At 43.6% G+C, this 15,285-nt stretch overlaps 1 protein-coding gene across 5 annotated transcripts in view; it reads right to left on the bottom strand.

Moving 5' to 3' along the window:
* Positions 1-15,285, bottom strand: part of MCPH1 (microcephalin 1) — a 269,736-nt gene that overhangs the window by 225,744 nt on the left and 28,707 nt on the right. For all 5 annotated transcript variants that reach the window (XM_053216226.1, XM_053216223.1, XM_053216225.1 and 2 more), the window contains 2 exons: positions 6,438-6,525; positions 3,244-3,358 (listed from right to left, as the gene is read on the bottom strand). In XM_053216226.1, coding sequence (XP_053072201.1) covers positions 3,244-3,358; positions 6,438-6,525 — 203 coding nt within the window. The remainder of the gene's footprint in view (positions 1-3,243; positions 3,359-6,437; positions 6,526-15,285) is intronic.

Raw genomic sequence — 15,285 nt, 5'->3', positions numbered from 1 at the left:
CCTCCCTCCTCTCTCTCTCTCTCTCTCTCTCAAAATAAATAAATGAACTTAAAAAAAAAAAAAAGAATACATCTAACAACAACAACAAAAAAAACTTCAATTTTAAAAATGGGCAGAGGATCTAAACAAGACATTTTTCCAAAGAAGATATATAAATGGCCAACAGGCACATAAAGGAGACTCAACATCATTCAACACCAAGGAAATGCAAATCAAAATCACAATGAGATTCCAACCACATATTAGAACAGCTATCATTAAACAGATAAGAAATAACAAGTGTTGGCGAGGACGTGCAGAAAAGGAACTCTTGTACACTCGTGACAGAAATGTAAATTGGTGCAGCCGTTGTGGAAAACTCTATGGAGGTTTCTCAAAAAACTAAAAACAGAACTTCCATATGATCCAGGATTCCACTTTTGGAAATCTACCTGAAGGAAACAAAAACACTGATGTGAAAATATATCTGCATGCCCATTTCACTGCAGCATTAATTACAAAGGCCAAACAAGGAAACAACCTAAATGTCCATCTATGGATTAAGGGAAACGTGGGTATGTGTATACACACACACAGGACTATTATTTGACCATAAAAAAAGAACAAAACCTTGCCATTGATGATAACATGGATAGGCCCTGAGGGCATTATGCTACGTGAAATAAGTCATTTAATGAAAAAGATAATACTATATGTTATCTCTTATATGTGTAATCTATAAACAAAATCAGAAAACAAAAACAGAAAAACCAACCTCATGGATACAGAAAACAGACTGGTGGCTGTCTGAGGCCCGGAGTCGGGGAGTGAGCAAAATGGGCGAAAGGGGTCGAAAAGCACAAATTCCCAGTTGTAAAACGAGCAAGGCATGGGGGTGTGATGCACATCAGGGGGAGTACAGTTAATACCGTACTGAAAGTAGCTGGGAAACTGGGTCTTGAAAGTTCTATCCTGAGGAAAGAAATGTTTTATAACTATGTATGGTGATAGATGTTAAATGGACTTGTGATCATTTTACAATATACACATCGGATCACTATACTGTACATCACAAACCAGTATGTTATACCAATCAGACTTCAAAAAAACCCCAGAAATGATTCTATGACTAAATACATTAAGGACAAAAATGTCTCTATTTTTTGATTCCACAGAAGCAGCCTGTTGCTACCAGAAATGAAAAATGTAGGTAACTGATCTTCTACAGTGAATACAGAATATTAAAACCCTTGTGCAAGGTGCAACCATAAACAAAAGTGATTGTGCCACTGTTCCAGTGCTGTAATGTTTTACAAGTAATTCAAGACAGGAATAGAGTATCTTGAAGGCAAGTAATGCCTACACAGAGAAAAAAGAAATACAAAAGCTATATAAACTACAAATGATGTCTACATAAAAGCATCAGGGAACCACTGAAGAGAGCAGGACCAGATGAGTCAAGATTCTGGAGAGGGGGAATGCTCAGAGGCCAGCTACTAAGCAGAGGATGCCTTCACCCCCAGGAGGATTTATCATTAAAGGGCCTGGGGCAAGAGGCTGAAGGTTTGGTCTTTGAGCACGAAGAGAGCAGCTGCTGAGAAATAAAAGTACAAGCAAAGAGAAGACAGAGCCAACAGTTTGTCAGTATCAACAAACTCAAGAGAAAACCGAAAGCTTCCCCACTGAACAGGGCAGAGTAGAAATCCAGTCCTTGCATGCATGTGATTTCACCCTCAAGAAAGTTGCCAAACTCTGAAGCTACAAGAGGCAGGATCCCAAAAGCGAAGCAGTGTGTGATGTAAAGTTCTCTGTGGTTTATTTTCTCTGGAAGCTGAGAGCCAGCCAGGGGAAGGGGTCCTAGTTACGACTGCAGGCTCTCAGTGGAAAGGTCTAGATGGCCACAGCCTGGTATCACTGTCATATCAGAAGTCTACCAAGCCTTACCAAAATCCGAGAAGTTCCTATTCAAATCAGTCCAGATAAAGCCTACTGGAAACTCGGTATCTAAGAAAGTAATATTGCCTAGAGTTTCAAACATACTTTATAACTAATGACTTGCCTTCAATTACAAAAGCCATCATTCCTACTGAGACAGGGCTAGATGACAAAAGGCAGGAGGAAAAAAACATACAAAACAACAGAGCAGAGGCATTCAAGATCTTGCAGATAAGAAGAAAAAATGTGAGTGATTTAATCAGAATAGGAGAATCTATTACAAAAAGGGAAATCCTAGAACTGCAAAATAAAATAACCAAAATTATGAACTCAAAAGATGAGTTTTATAGCAGATTACACGAAGCAGAACGTATTAGTGACCTGTAAAGAAAAGGTCAATAGACAATACAGAAACTGATACACAGAGGGGAAAAAACAATTCAAGCACCTCTGTGAACTCCAAGTAGGATATTTAAAAAGAAAACTGGCCCATGAACATAAAATTCAAACTGTTGAAGGCAAAAAAGCAAACAAAATGCAGAGTTAAAAGGAAATAACTTTAAAAAAACAAAAATATAACTGTGGGCTAATTTGCAAATAGGTATCATGAAAACTCAAAGACAACAGAAATATGTTTCTTCTTTTTTTTCCAGCTTTACTGAGGAATAATTGACAAATAAAAATTATATATATTTAAGGTGAAATTAAAAAAAAAAAAAAAAAGAATTGAGGCACCTGGGTGGCTCAGTAGGTTAAGCATGCGACTTCAGCTCAGGTCATAATCTCACGGGTCCATGGGTTCGAGCCCCGCATCAGGCTCTGGGCTGACAGCTCAGAGCCTGGAGCCTGCTTTAGATTCTGTGTGTGTCTTTCTGCTCTCCCCTCACTCTCACTCTGTCTATCTCTCTCTCAAAAAATAAACATTAAAAAAAATTAAAAGAAAAAAAAGAATGTATCATCTAACATTTGCCTATTTTGAGTAACAAAACAAAAACACCAAGTATGAGGTAAAACTACAAAGTTAGATATAAAATAACAAAGAAATAAACAGGAACTTATTAGAATAGGGCTTCTTAGTCAAAATCTGTTCTTCCATAATGATTCCTGAAAATAAAAAGTTCTATCAATTTGGTGACCAACCCCAAGACGGCGTGGCTGATTAGATCAAATCCGCGGCCCCACAAGCAGCCACGGTCAAGCTTCCGCAGGCTGGACCTACGGACTCCCCCCTTACCAGTGTCCACCCTGGATGCCACTGGTCATCAGACAAATGAAACCAGACGTCCACCAGAACAAGTGCCCAGGACCACGCTGTCTGTCTGGACTCACCCAGAGTTGTTTTTTGCCTCTGGAGCTCTGTAGCCATTTTCTGAAATTTCTTCTGAAGTCTTTTATCATGTTCTGGCGTTTTAGGAATAAAATCTTTGGGCTGCATACACTTACGCTGTGCAAAAAGGACATAAAAATGAATACTTTATTGCAACCCTTTCATGTGCATTTGGTATCTTTTATAACACTGCAAATAAAACCATCTTAAAGAGGTACTTCTTGCACTGCATGTGAAATAGCAACAGTCATTTCTTTCTGTGCATCTGTAAAAATATCAGAATTTTAAGAATAAATACAAGGCTGTGCTCTAAGTAGCTCTGTTTTCTCAGGCATTTTCTCCTGACATGCTCCCAGCATTCTTAGTTTCCATGAAAGTTCTTAAAGGAAATTAGTCTTTTCTTTATTTTGGTTACTCTTATCTCTCCCCCTCCCCCCACCAAAATTATGACATAGTAACAAAATACAAAAGCAATTTTTTAACTACCAGAAAAAAGAACCATTATTTAATCTTGCCCTATTGTCTTTAAATCACAGTAATTCTACTCAGCCAGTGAAACCCAAAAGCTCTAAACACACACAGAAGGTGTGACGCACAGGATGAAGCCCAAGGCTTGTAACCAAAAAGTCTTGGGTGAATTTTCTCACACCTACACTCGTGTTCTTGACCGAGCATCCTGCTCTCATTCGTTATTTAACAAAAATGTTGTGTCAGGCACTGGTCTTGAAACAGAAAAAGATTCTTGCTATCAGGAGCTTATGCTTTATTAATGAATGACAGAAAATAAACCACAGTTAATAAGTAAAATAAATTACACGTGTGAAAATAAACATAATTAGTAAGCAAAATAAATTGTATGTGTGTCGGGAGGGTTAATTCCAGCAGACCTGGAACTGGCCTCAACTGTTTTCCCCGAAGTACACGCACAGCATGCAATGTACTGATGAACAATGTTGCTTTGTAACCGAGAGTCCAAAGCATCTGGGGGCATTTGTATTCTCAAGTTCTGTCCACTGCTTATCACCAGCGGGAGGGCTCCGCTGTTGGGGGAGGTAATACACTCACAACAAGGGTACATGACCACAAACCGTAAGGGGCTCCCTCCACCCGCCTCCCTGTCACCGAGTGCTCCACAGACTCCCCAGCACGGTCACGTAGAGTCCTGCGGATCTTCACGGGCAACTGAACCTTACACAACGGCCACCGTGACTACAGTGCGTCAGCAAGGGGAAAGCACCACAGACCAAAGGAGCACAGTAGGCGAGTGGGGCGCCAGGCAGTCGGCAGAGGCGAGAACTGCCACAGCACACAGGACAGTCGGAGGGGGTCTCACGGAGGAAGGAACCGGGTACAAAGCCCCACCGAAGTCAGAAAAACGGCCACATCATGGAGTTTGGGGGGAGCAGCTTCCAGACAGAGGGAACAGAAAACGTAACGGCTCTAAATCACAAACATGCTTGGGATATGTGCGCAACAGCAGGGAAGAGGGTCAGGCTGGCAGCAGAAAGAGTGAGGGAGGGGCAAGCCGAGACCCTCCTCCAAAAGCCCAAGAGACTACGGTCTGCAGTCACGTTCACTCTGCAATTGCACTCAGAAGAGGGAAAGGGAATGTTTTCAGGCACAAGCAAACAAAGCGTATAAGCTGTCGTGACTTAGGACTCATATTAGGAAAAATGACAAAGATTAGTGATATCCAGGTGTGGTCACTGTGTAAACAGGGGTGACTGTTCGCATCAGAGAGCGTGCACATTTCAACCCAGTAATTTCATCTCTAGATTCTACACCTGGAGCAATTAACTCAAACATGTCACATACACAATGTGCTGACTGAAAACCCACAATGATTTAAGGGTGCATGAATCCAACAAAGGCACATTTATGCCATAGAGTACAATAGGGACAAGTGAAGACGGCCTACATATGCTGTCATGAAATAGTCAAAAACACACTGTTAAGTGAAGAAGAAAACAGCAATCTCCCAAACAATATGTGTAACATTGGAGAACCTCAATCGTACAAAACACGCGCGCGCATGCACGCATGTGTGCGTGTGCGTACTGGCTTCATCTGTGTACATTCAGTGTTTTACAATGAAAAACACTCGTATGATTAATGTGTTTTAAAAACATGTACTTTATTTTTAAAACAGCAAACACAGAGGGGCATCTCGGTGGCTAAGTAGGTTAAGTGCCCGACTGAGGTCATGATCTCAGGGTTTGTGAGTTTGAGCCCTGTGTCAGGCTCTGTGCTAACAGCTTGGAGCCTGGAGCCTGGAGCCTGCTTTGGACTCTGTCTCTCTCTCTCTCTCTCTGCCCGTTCCCCCCCCCTCAAAAATAAATAAAAACATTTAAAAAAATTAAACCAAAAAACCACAGCAGACACAGCTATTGCTAAGTGTATCACAGAGAGTCAAGAGCCTTGCACACTCTATTTCACCTATACCTGAATGAGATCTGGGCGGACAGAGACTGAAGTTAAGTGCACCCCGTCAGTGCACTACAAATCCTGGCTGGCCTGACATAAATGGAATGGAGATAGAGGATTTAGTATTTACAGAAAATCTGAGGCACCCACGGGAACGTCTTCTCTAATCTACAGGAAACGTATGGTTCTAGTCTGTCTAATTCACTTTGGAGAAAGTCTGCAAATCTCTTCTCCAACGGGCATTCTCATGCGCAAAGGGACTCTTAAGTTTCATAGTAAACCAGCTTACCCTCAAATAAAGAAATCACAGTTTTCAAATAATAAAAGAGTGAAAATGCTGCAGTTCAAATATGGATTAGACCTCAAAGTGTCTTTATGTCTGCAGAGATTTTCAATAAACAACTTACTTACTAAATAACTTGGATATTTCTGCTTCAGACTTTTGAGATTTTCCAGCTAAACAGCAGAACAAAGGTATTTTGCTGCCGACATAACAAACTGAATTCTGAAGTAGTTCCCAGAGCACCTGGATGTTTGCTGGTCTCTTGCAACTTTTAGCTTTCTGTTGGGCAAACACATCTCCTTCCACTTCTCACAAATTTAAAGGATAAATGATTTCTGTAACTTTCTTAAAAAGGCTACATGAAAAGAACAATACCAGCAGCAGCAATACTTAAGACAACTCTTGAATACATTCTAAAAAGTTTCATTTTCTAGGAATAGAAGAATAAATTCATAGTTGCCACTGTCCATATTGAAATCACATACTTACTTTTTTTTTAATTAGGCTTGGTAAGTGTTCCCTGGTGTTAGCTGCAGGGAAGAGTGATTCATCAATATGTGCTCCAGCTGTCCTGCATCTGTATAATTAAATTGATACAGCATAATGAGCATTTGTTTCTGTTAAATTCACATAGCATTAAATCTGCACATATGTCAGTTACCAATTTAAGAAATGCACAGGCCATTTTAATAGACGTGGCTTTTAAAGTAAGTACATCTAGGGGCGCCTGGGTGGCTCAGTTAGTTAGGCGTCTGACTTCAGCTCTGGTCATGATCTCACAGCTTGTGAGTTCAAGCCCCGCGTTGGGCTTGTGCTGACAGCTTGGAGCCTGGAGCCTGCTTCAGATTCTGTGTCTCCCTCTCTCTCTGCCCCTTTCCCACTCATGATTGATCTCTCTCTGTCTCTCTCTCTCTCTCTCTAAAAAATAAACATTAAAAAATAAATTAAGTACATTTATAAACAAATACAAAGGGCAATATAAATTCGACTTGTCAAAGTATTCTCTACACAGTGTTTAGAGTGTAAGAGTAGAAGCAGGCAGCAGGTAAAGGAAGCACAATTTTTCCGCGATAACTTTAGTAACATCCTTCAAAATGACCAGTGCACGGCACACACACAATTTAAGCACATGTTACTAAAGGAATAACATGAGAGTAAACAGGACAAAAAATGAGTAATGTAGAGATAGAAGGTTCCTAAAGACACGAGGCTGGCAAGTTTATCTTGGCCCCAAAACTGGGTTCTCTGTCTTGTGTGTTTCACCCGGAGAGCAGGGTGGGCCGATGACAGCTACTCCGGGCCGTGCCCCACCCCCCAGACCCGTCTGCCCCACAACCTGCGATTCCGTGTTCTCGCTCTGCAGTCCTTCACCTCCCTCCCTGTCTTGGGAATCCTCAGACCATTACCTACTTCTAAGCATTCAGGTGCTCAAATCTAAACAATTACAACAATTTTCTAAATGATCTCCTTACATATACTTTCTACTCTTCCCATTCATTTACATTATTAATACTGAAAGATGAAGCATATAACATTTTGTTCATCTCCCCACAACCCAATCAAAAGCCTTTGATCACTCCTATGTTAACAGAAGAATTTCACCTGTTGTTTCAGTCTCTTTAAAAGTACGGCCCCTAAACCCAACTCTGACCATATTTCATTACATTGTCACTGTTCAACATCTGTATGCAAATGACAGATGAAAATATAAAATACAATGCAAAAAAAAAAAGAATAGGGCAAATATATCCATATTCATATAGAAAGCTCTCTAAAATAGATTAAGAACAAAAACACAACTTCAGCAGGGACATATGGGACTGTATACTGTATATAATATGGTAAAGTATTTCTCATCGTAAGCAGTCTGGAAGATTACGCACCACACTGACAAGAGTATTTATCACTAGACTTAAGGAATCTCAAAGGGTGGTCAGAAGACCTCTAGGGTCCCCAAGACACTTCTGAGGGCATGTAAGGTCAAAACTACTTTTAGCACAAGACCTCATTTGCCTTTTTTACTTCTCACTAGCACACGACGGGGTTAAAGCCAAATGACACCTGTGACCCCGATACAGTAAACGCAGAGGCAGATTTGGAATGCAACTGTCTTTTTATTAAGCCAGGCACAAAAGAAGTTTGCAAAAAGTGCACAACACAGAATGCAGCACAAAAACAGTACTCTGAGCACAACAACAGAGCAGAAGCCAGAGGGAGCACCTGTGATGCTGTGATACACAGCAGTCAGAAGCTTTAGGTGGGAGGCGACCCCCAGACGGGCGGGTAATTCTGATGAGGAAGTGCATTGGGGAGGACGCAGATCTTCCGTCGGGAAGGACAGCACAGGCAGAAGAAGTGTGACAAAGTGAACAGCAGTGTGAAAATTCTGGGAAAACACACACCACTGGGTGTGACTGCAGTGACGATGCCAGTGACAAGGAGTTCACACAGGTCACCCCAATGGCCTCATTTGCTAAGCTCCTGAGCTCGGACGGCCCTCATCCTGTGGCCCCAGGGTGCTAGAGAGGTGGGGGACTCTGACAGTCCACTCTGCAGGGTGAGTTCCAGGACGGGACTTTGAGGGTAAGGAGACCAGTCAGGGACTATGGGGGTAGGAGACACTACTGGTTTCACCAAAGATGCGGGACCGGGTGCAGATCTGAATGGGCAATATTTAGGAATAAAAATGGGATGTTCTTGAGCTCTTGTTAAAACTGATGGACTGAGCACATACATTTTTCTCTCCTGCTCCCAAAACCTCCGTCAAATAAGGGTAAAGGAAAACAAAACGACACAGACGAACAGAAACAAAGAGTAGATGAGAGACATCTGGGCAACTGAAAAGCCAATACAGAGAAGGAAAGCCGAGTGTAGAAGCTGAACGAGGAAGCTTGTGAAACCACAAGGGACTGGACTCCTCTCCTCATACCTCAAGGACTCGGAGGAGGGGGCAGGTCTGACATGCCCACAGTCAGGGCCACCAAAGCAGGTGACAGGTTCAGTTTTCAGATGACCTGGACCAGAGACGCACTGGACTCAAGGACACCAGGCTGAGCTCAGGTTAAGGACCAAGTTTCACACAAAAGGAAATGTGTTTGTGTACACTTTCAGATTCAGCTAAAAACACCTTTCACAGCTGTAATTACATAAAGTAAAACTGCTAATTCATCAACTGCTGACTTTACGGAATCAGGAGAGGAGAAGCAGCGTGTGTGTGTGCGCACATGCGTGCGTGCAAAGGGTGGGTGCGTGTACGTGGAGTGGGGTCCCCCAGAAGGTGGCCACGGGGAAAGCTGTATTTGCACTTCCACACTAGAAAGTCTAGACAGTGTCAAAAGCCAGACGTCACGGCAGCAGTGGAGACACAGTAGCTGGGAACTTGGAGGCCCGGCAGAGCTGTGGCAAGACGCACACGCGGAGGGGCGCTACCCCGGGGCACAGGAACTGGGGGAGGGGTAAAAAGGGACCAGTGTGTCACCACAAGCCTTGCAATAATAGCTGGCTTTTCTCTTTCCTGTGTGTGAGGGGCTCCCTCTCCATAACAGGATGGGAACAGGAAACTAGGCGTTCTGATTCAAACGGATCCGGCTGGCACAACAGGGGAAAAAATGGCACCTCAAGCAAGACAGAAATGAAGCGAGGAAGTAGTGAAGAGATGACGACATGGTCAGCTCCGCACCGTTTTAAACTCAGGTGCTGTGCTTCACCCGCGAGAACTTCCCCAGGACGGACGTGTGACACTTAGAGGGCATAATGAGTAAAGACTGAGACTGCGTAAAATTCGAACCCCTTTCTGCGGTCCTGCAGGATCACATCCCTGTCCTGAGCTCCCTCTCCTCATAGATCCCAACCACTGACGCTCTGAGACCCTCAAACACACCGGCATTTTTCCGCCTCAGGCCGCGACCTTCTGTTCCTCAGGAAGCTGGTTCCCCCAAGTCTCCAAGCATCTAGTTCCTCTGCGCCTTCTCCGCCTCGGCTCAAAGGTCCACCAACTCCAGCCGCTAAGTAGGGTGACCAACTGCAAAAGGGCTCTGGTGCGAAGCCCCTCGAGGAGCCTTCCGAGGACGCACCACACCTTGCGCTTACAAAACCGGTTTCTTTCATGGAGAGAGTGACTATGCCGGTCTAGTGACAACATACCCCCATGCCTGGCATAGACTGAGTACTCAAAAGATACCTTCTGAAGGAGTAAATGTCATCACTATAGAAAGAAACACCCTTGTGAAACACTTTTGACCTCCTTATCTTCCACCACACATACACACGTGCACACTGTAGATCACAGAAATATAAAGGCCAAAACTACAAGCTCCTAGAAGAAAATGGGAGAAAAAAATTCATGATTTTGAAGTAAGCAAAGACATTCAGAGGGAATATCAAAAACACAAAGCATAAAAGAAAATAAAAAAACACACTTCAACAAAGTAAAATACTGATGTGCTCTGAAAGACACATGCAAAAAAATAAAGAATAAGTCAGACTGAGATCATGTATTTACAGTATGTGTATCTGACAAAAAAAATTGTTATGAACAATGTACAAAAATTGCCTGCAACTCATTATTAAGAAGACAGAAACCCAGTTTTTAAAAACGGGCAACCATTTTTAATTTAAACCAAATAGTCACTAAGCATGTGTTCTTACAATCAATTGGTACTAGTCATGAGGAAAATACATGCTAAAACCATAGGGGATCCTCAAATGTATGGTTAACTGACTTTTGACAAGAATGCCAACATTAAGTCAATGGGAAAGAATCCTCTTTTCAACAAATAGTGCTGGGACAAGATACCCTAACAAAAAAGGATGAAATCAGACCCCTACCTCACACCACACACAGAAACCAGCTCAAAATGGATCCAAGGCCTAAATGTCAGAGCTAAAACTATAAAATTCTCAGAAGAAAATATTTAAGACTAAATCTTCCTGATCTTGGATTTGGCAAGTTTCTTAAAGGACATCAAAAGCACAAGAAACAAAAAAGTAGAACTCAGAAAAATTAGAACCTTTTGCTTCAAAGGAAACTGTAAAGGACATATAAAAACAGCCAACAGAATGGGAGAAAATACTTACAAATCATAACAATATGAATATATGTGATATATCCATACAATGGAACACTGTTTTTTTAATAAGAAGTCAGATTCTGATACATGCTACAACATGGATAAATCCTGAAAACCTTATGTTAACAGAAAGCAGCCAGGCACAAAGACCATATATTGTATGACTCCATTTACATGACATGTTCAGAAGATGCAACACCGTGGACACAGAAGGTAGATTAGGAGTTGCCCTGGTTTGGGGGATACAGAGGGTGGTGTAAAGGTACAAGGCTGCATTCTAAGGTAATGAGAATGTTTTAAATTGATGGCGCTGGCTGAAAAACTCTGTGAATATATTTAAGAATGCTCAATTGCACCAGGCTGGCTCAGTTGGTAGAGCATGTGACTCTAGATCTCAAGGTCATGAGTTCGAGCTCCATGCTGGGTCTATGTAGAGTTTACTTAAAAAACAAAAACAAAACCTGAATTGTACACTTTTGATGGGTGAGTTCTATCTCAAAAAACTGCTACAAAAAATAAACACATGAGACACCACTACATATCCACTCGAATGGCTAAATTTAAAGACTGATAAATTCCAAGTATTGGTAAAAATGTGGAGCCAATGGAATATTCATGCACTGCTGGTAGAAATGTAAAATGATACAAGCACCTTGGAAAACAGTTTGGGTAATGGCCCGAGAGTGATGAAAATACATAAGGACAAGGACACAAACATGATTATTCATAGCAACTTTACTTACAATAACCAAAAACAGAAAACTACCCAAATGTCCCTTAAAAGTGAATAACCAAACTATGGTATATCCACACAATAGAAAACTATTCAGCTATAAAAAAAAAATCAAAATATTGATGGACACGGCAACAAGGATAAACTTTAAACACATCGTGTTGAACAAAAGCAGCCAGGTGGAAAATAACACATACTGGAAGGTTTCCTTTACAGGAGACCCTGGAACAAGCAAAGTTGGCGTAGGTGCCAGGAACCTGGTATGTGGTTGCCGTGCGGTGCAACAGTGTAAAGGGCACAAGGGGGCCTGGGGAGGGGAAGGTGGTGGCAAAAGGACACAGGGAAACTTCCAAGGGTGATGAAAGTGTTCACCATATGTTGACTGTGGTCGTGAGGCTAACATGGGTGCATTCATTTGTCAAAACTCAGTGAACTGGATACTTCAAATGGGTACACTTCATTTTATGTAAATTACGTTTATAAGGTTGACTTTTTAAAAAGCAAATTAACACCCATAGAAAGGCTGTAGAAAGCCTATGGTGAACGGGGCAGAATAATGGGTGTCATAAAGAAATGAGGAACAGGCATCAAGGACAAAGAGAAGAACGATTTCTTAGGAATGCCTCTTTCTTTTTTAAAAACGTCCTTTCGTAACTATTTTTACCCTGAGCAGGGCTTCCCGGCTTCTTCTTACTCAAGTGAAAGGTCACCTATTTCCCACTGTTATAAGCAACAAAACAGCCTAAGGGGGTGGTCAGGAGGCATCCTGACGGAAGACCTGTAGGAGAAGAATCAGGGTAACTGCCTCATCACATACATGAGACTTACGTTATAATCGACGTCGGCAAGCTCAGCCAGCTTCCAAGAACCTCTCACCATTCCTGGTGCACAAGTACCGGCCTATCGTTTTCCCCCATTGTACAACTGAGGGAGCTGAGGCTCACCGAAGATCTTTTGCCCAAGTTTACAGAACTAGGAAGTATCCTCTACTAGTGAGTAGTTTGGGGAAAGGCTTGACTCAACTGGGTAAAATGTGTGCCTGACCCAGGGGGTGTAGCTGTAGAAGGTATGTTCTGTCCTTACTGGGAGTAAGTGTCTCGACAATTTATCCATCATGCAAGGTGGAAAGCTGCAGAGATACATGTCCTGCGTCTACCTGGGTTTATGTATGACCTTTCACAACAAAGAAACAGGTGGCCCATAATCCTGGTGATGTCATTCTATGCGTGCAAACAACTTGTGTGTTCACGTGCTTAGTAGAATACTGAAGCCACTACATTAAAACCCGTGTTTATCAGGCACTCAATCAAAATCTACTGAATAAACAAAAAGCTCTCTGGTTGGATACGCGTCTCTTCAGAAGTGTAACATGACACTATGCCCCCACCTAGTGGTCAAGCAGAAAAGTATCTCAAGAGACGCCCCTAAAAGCAGAACCAACCTTTTTGATCTTTGTTTTCTACTTGCTGCTACCTCAGAGCCAACAGGGAACAAAGCAGCCGGTGTCGTCCTTCCTGTCCGGGAAGCCCTGCCTGGGCGCCACCGCAACGAATGCCTTCCCCTCGAGGGCTCAGGAATGGCGGCACTTCCCTGCAAGCCAGCCTGGGACGCCCCTCCTGCCCCACCCTCAGCACAAACCCTCTACCGCAGCTGGGTCAACTCCAGGGCTTATGCCACACCCACACTCGTTCGCCGTATCTCCTAAATCCAGTCAGCAGAGGCCTGTTGGTCCACTACCTAGGACCCAGGACCGTGGGCACCGAGGGGGGATAACAACAAATGGCAGCTGTGTGAAGGCTCCAGCCTCCAGCACCCAATCCCAGGAGAGTTCAAGCCATGAACCCCACCCTCTCCCCCAGGACACAGGGCAGAGCACCAGGGGACCAGCGACAGGAGGGGACAGCACCTGTTAAGTGGGGGGTGAGAGCAAGCGCCTATCGTGCCGGCAGGTCAGGTTTACAGGTCACAGGAGGACACCAGGACCCAGCAGCCAGCACGAATCCAGGGCTGGATCCGCACTCCCCGCCAGCCCCACCTGTGCCTCTCAGAACACCACCCTCTCCTTGGCAAGCATTCGGAGTATGGGAACAGGACCATCGGGAAAGGAGAGAAGTTTGATAAGCGCGTGCGAGGGAAGGGTGTGTGAAGGACACAGGAGCACCTGAGAAAGGAGCACACGGGCCCCCCCAGAAGCGACTGGTCTGTTGCTGCTAATCACTGAGTGGCTCACCATCCCTCCCTCTTCCCCCCACCCCAACACACACACACACACACACACACACACACACACACACACACACCCTCCCTCCACAAGCCTAAGGCACCAAGGCCCGGCCCACCTGGCCTGTTCCCTAACCACATTGTTATATTCCCCCCTGTTCAGCAATCTTAAAATGAGAGGGTGTGTGTGCCGGGTGTGTGTATTGGGGGGCGGGGGGGGGTTGTGAAGACTTTTCAAACAGTACCCAGACAGGGAGTAAATCTCCTGATCACCACCTTCCATTAGGTACTGCTTCTAAAAACGCACCTGAGACTGGGGACTCCTGTACAACCCCCCCCCCCAACCCACTCAGTCCGACCCAAGCTGACCCCCAGCTGAGCCCCTGAGGCTCCTCCACCAGAAGTCCCGGCCCAACCACAGGGCCTTTGGAATCGCCGACAAAAGGCTGACCGACTCCATCCTGAATCTTATCAGGTTACATGGAGGGGAATACAAACCCCTGGGAGATAAAAACAGACCCAATTTACTTTTTTATTTTTTTAACGTTTTATTTACTTTTGAGACAGGGAGAGACAGAGCATGAACAGGAGAGGGTCAGAGAGAGGGAGACACAGAATCTGAAACAGGCTCCAGGCTCTGAGCGGTCAGCACAGAGCCCGACGCAGGGCTCGAACTCACGGACCGCGAGATCATGACCTGAGCCGAAGTCGGCCACTTAATCGACTGAGCCACGCAGGTGCCCCAAAACAGACCCAATTTATATTACTGGTTTGAACAGCCTCCTTAATAGTTTATCAAATCCTAGTACATAACGCTTTGGTCTACCATAAATATTTCTGGCAAGACTAAAATAAAACTTTAAACCCACAGTAGCCTGGCTGGTGTTAAAGTTCAGACACACAGTTGACCCCTGAACAACTGATCACCCCCACCATGCAGTCAAAAATCCACAGATAACTTCTGACTCTCCAAAACTTAACTACTAAAAGCCACTGTTGACCAAAGGCTTACCAATAACAAAAAGAGTCAATAACACACATTTTGTACATTATAGGTATTATATACTGTATTCTTTTGATAAAGAACACTAGAGAAAAGAAAATGTAAGAAAATCCTAAGAAAATACTTACAATATTGTGCTGTATTAGGAAAAAAACCACACATAAGCAGACCTGTACAGCTTACATCCATGCTGTTCAAGGGCCAGCTGTACTAGACAACTGGGGAGGGATGCTCTCCCCCTTCATCTCCCAACTATGTCAGATGCTGCACAGACTCAGAGGGGAGACCCATGACAACAAACAAAGACAATGT

The sequence above is a fragment of the Acinonyx jubatus genome, chromosome B1, assembly GCF_027475565.1.
Source record: "Acinonyx jubatus isolate Ajub_Pintada_27869175 chromosome B1, VMU_Ajub_asm_v1.0, whole genome shotgun sequence".
Taxonomy (NCBI): Eukaryota; Metazoa; Chordata; class Mammalia; order Carnivora; family Felidae; genus Acinonyx; species Acinonyx jubatus.
The sequence above is the reverse complement of the archived record's forward strand: the minus strand, read 5'-3'. Positions and strand labels throughout refer to the sequence as shown.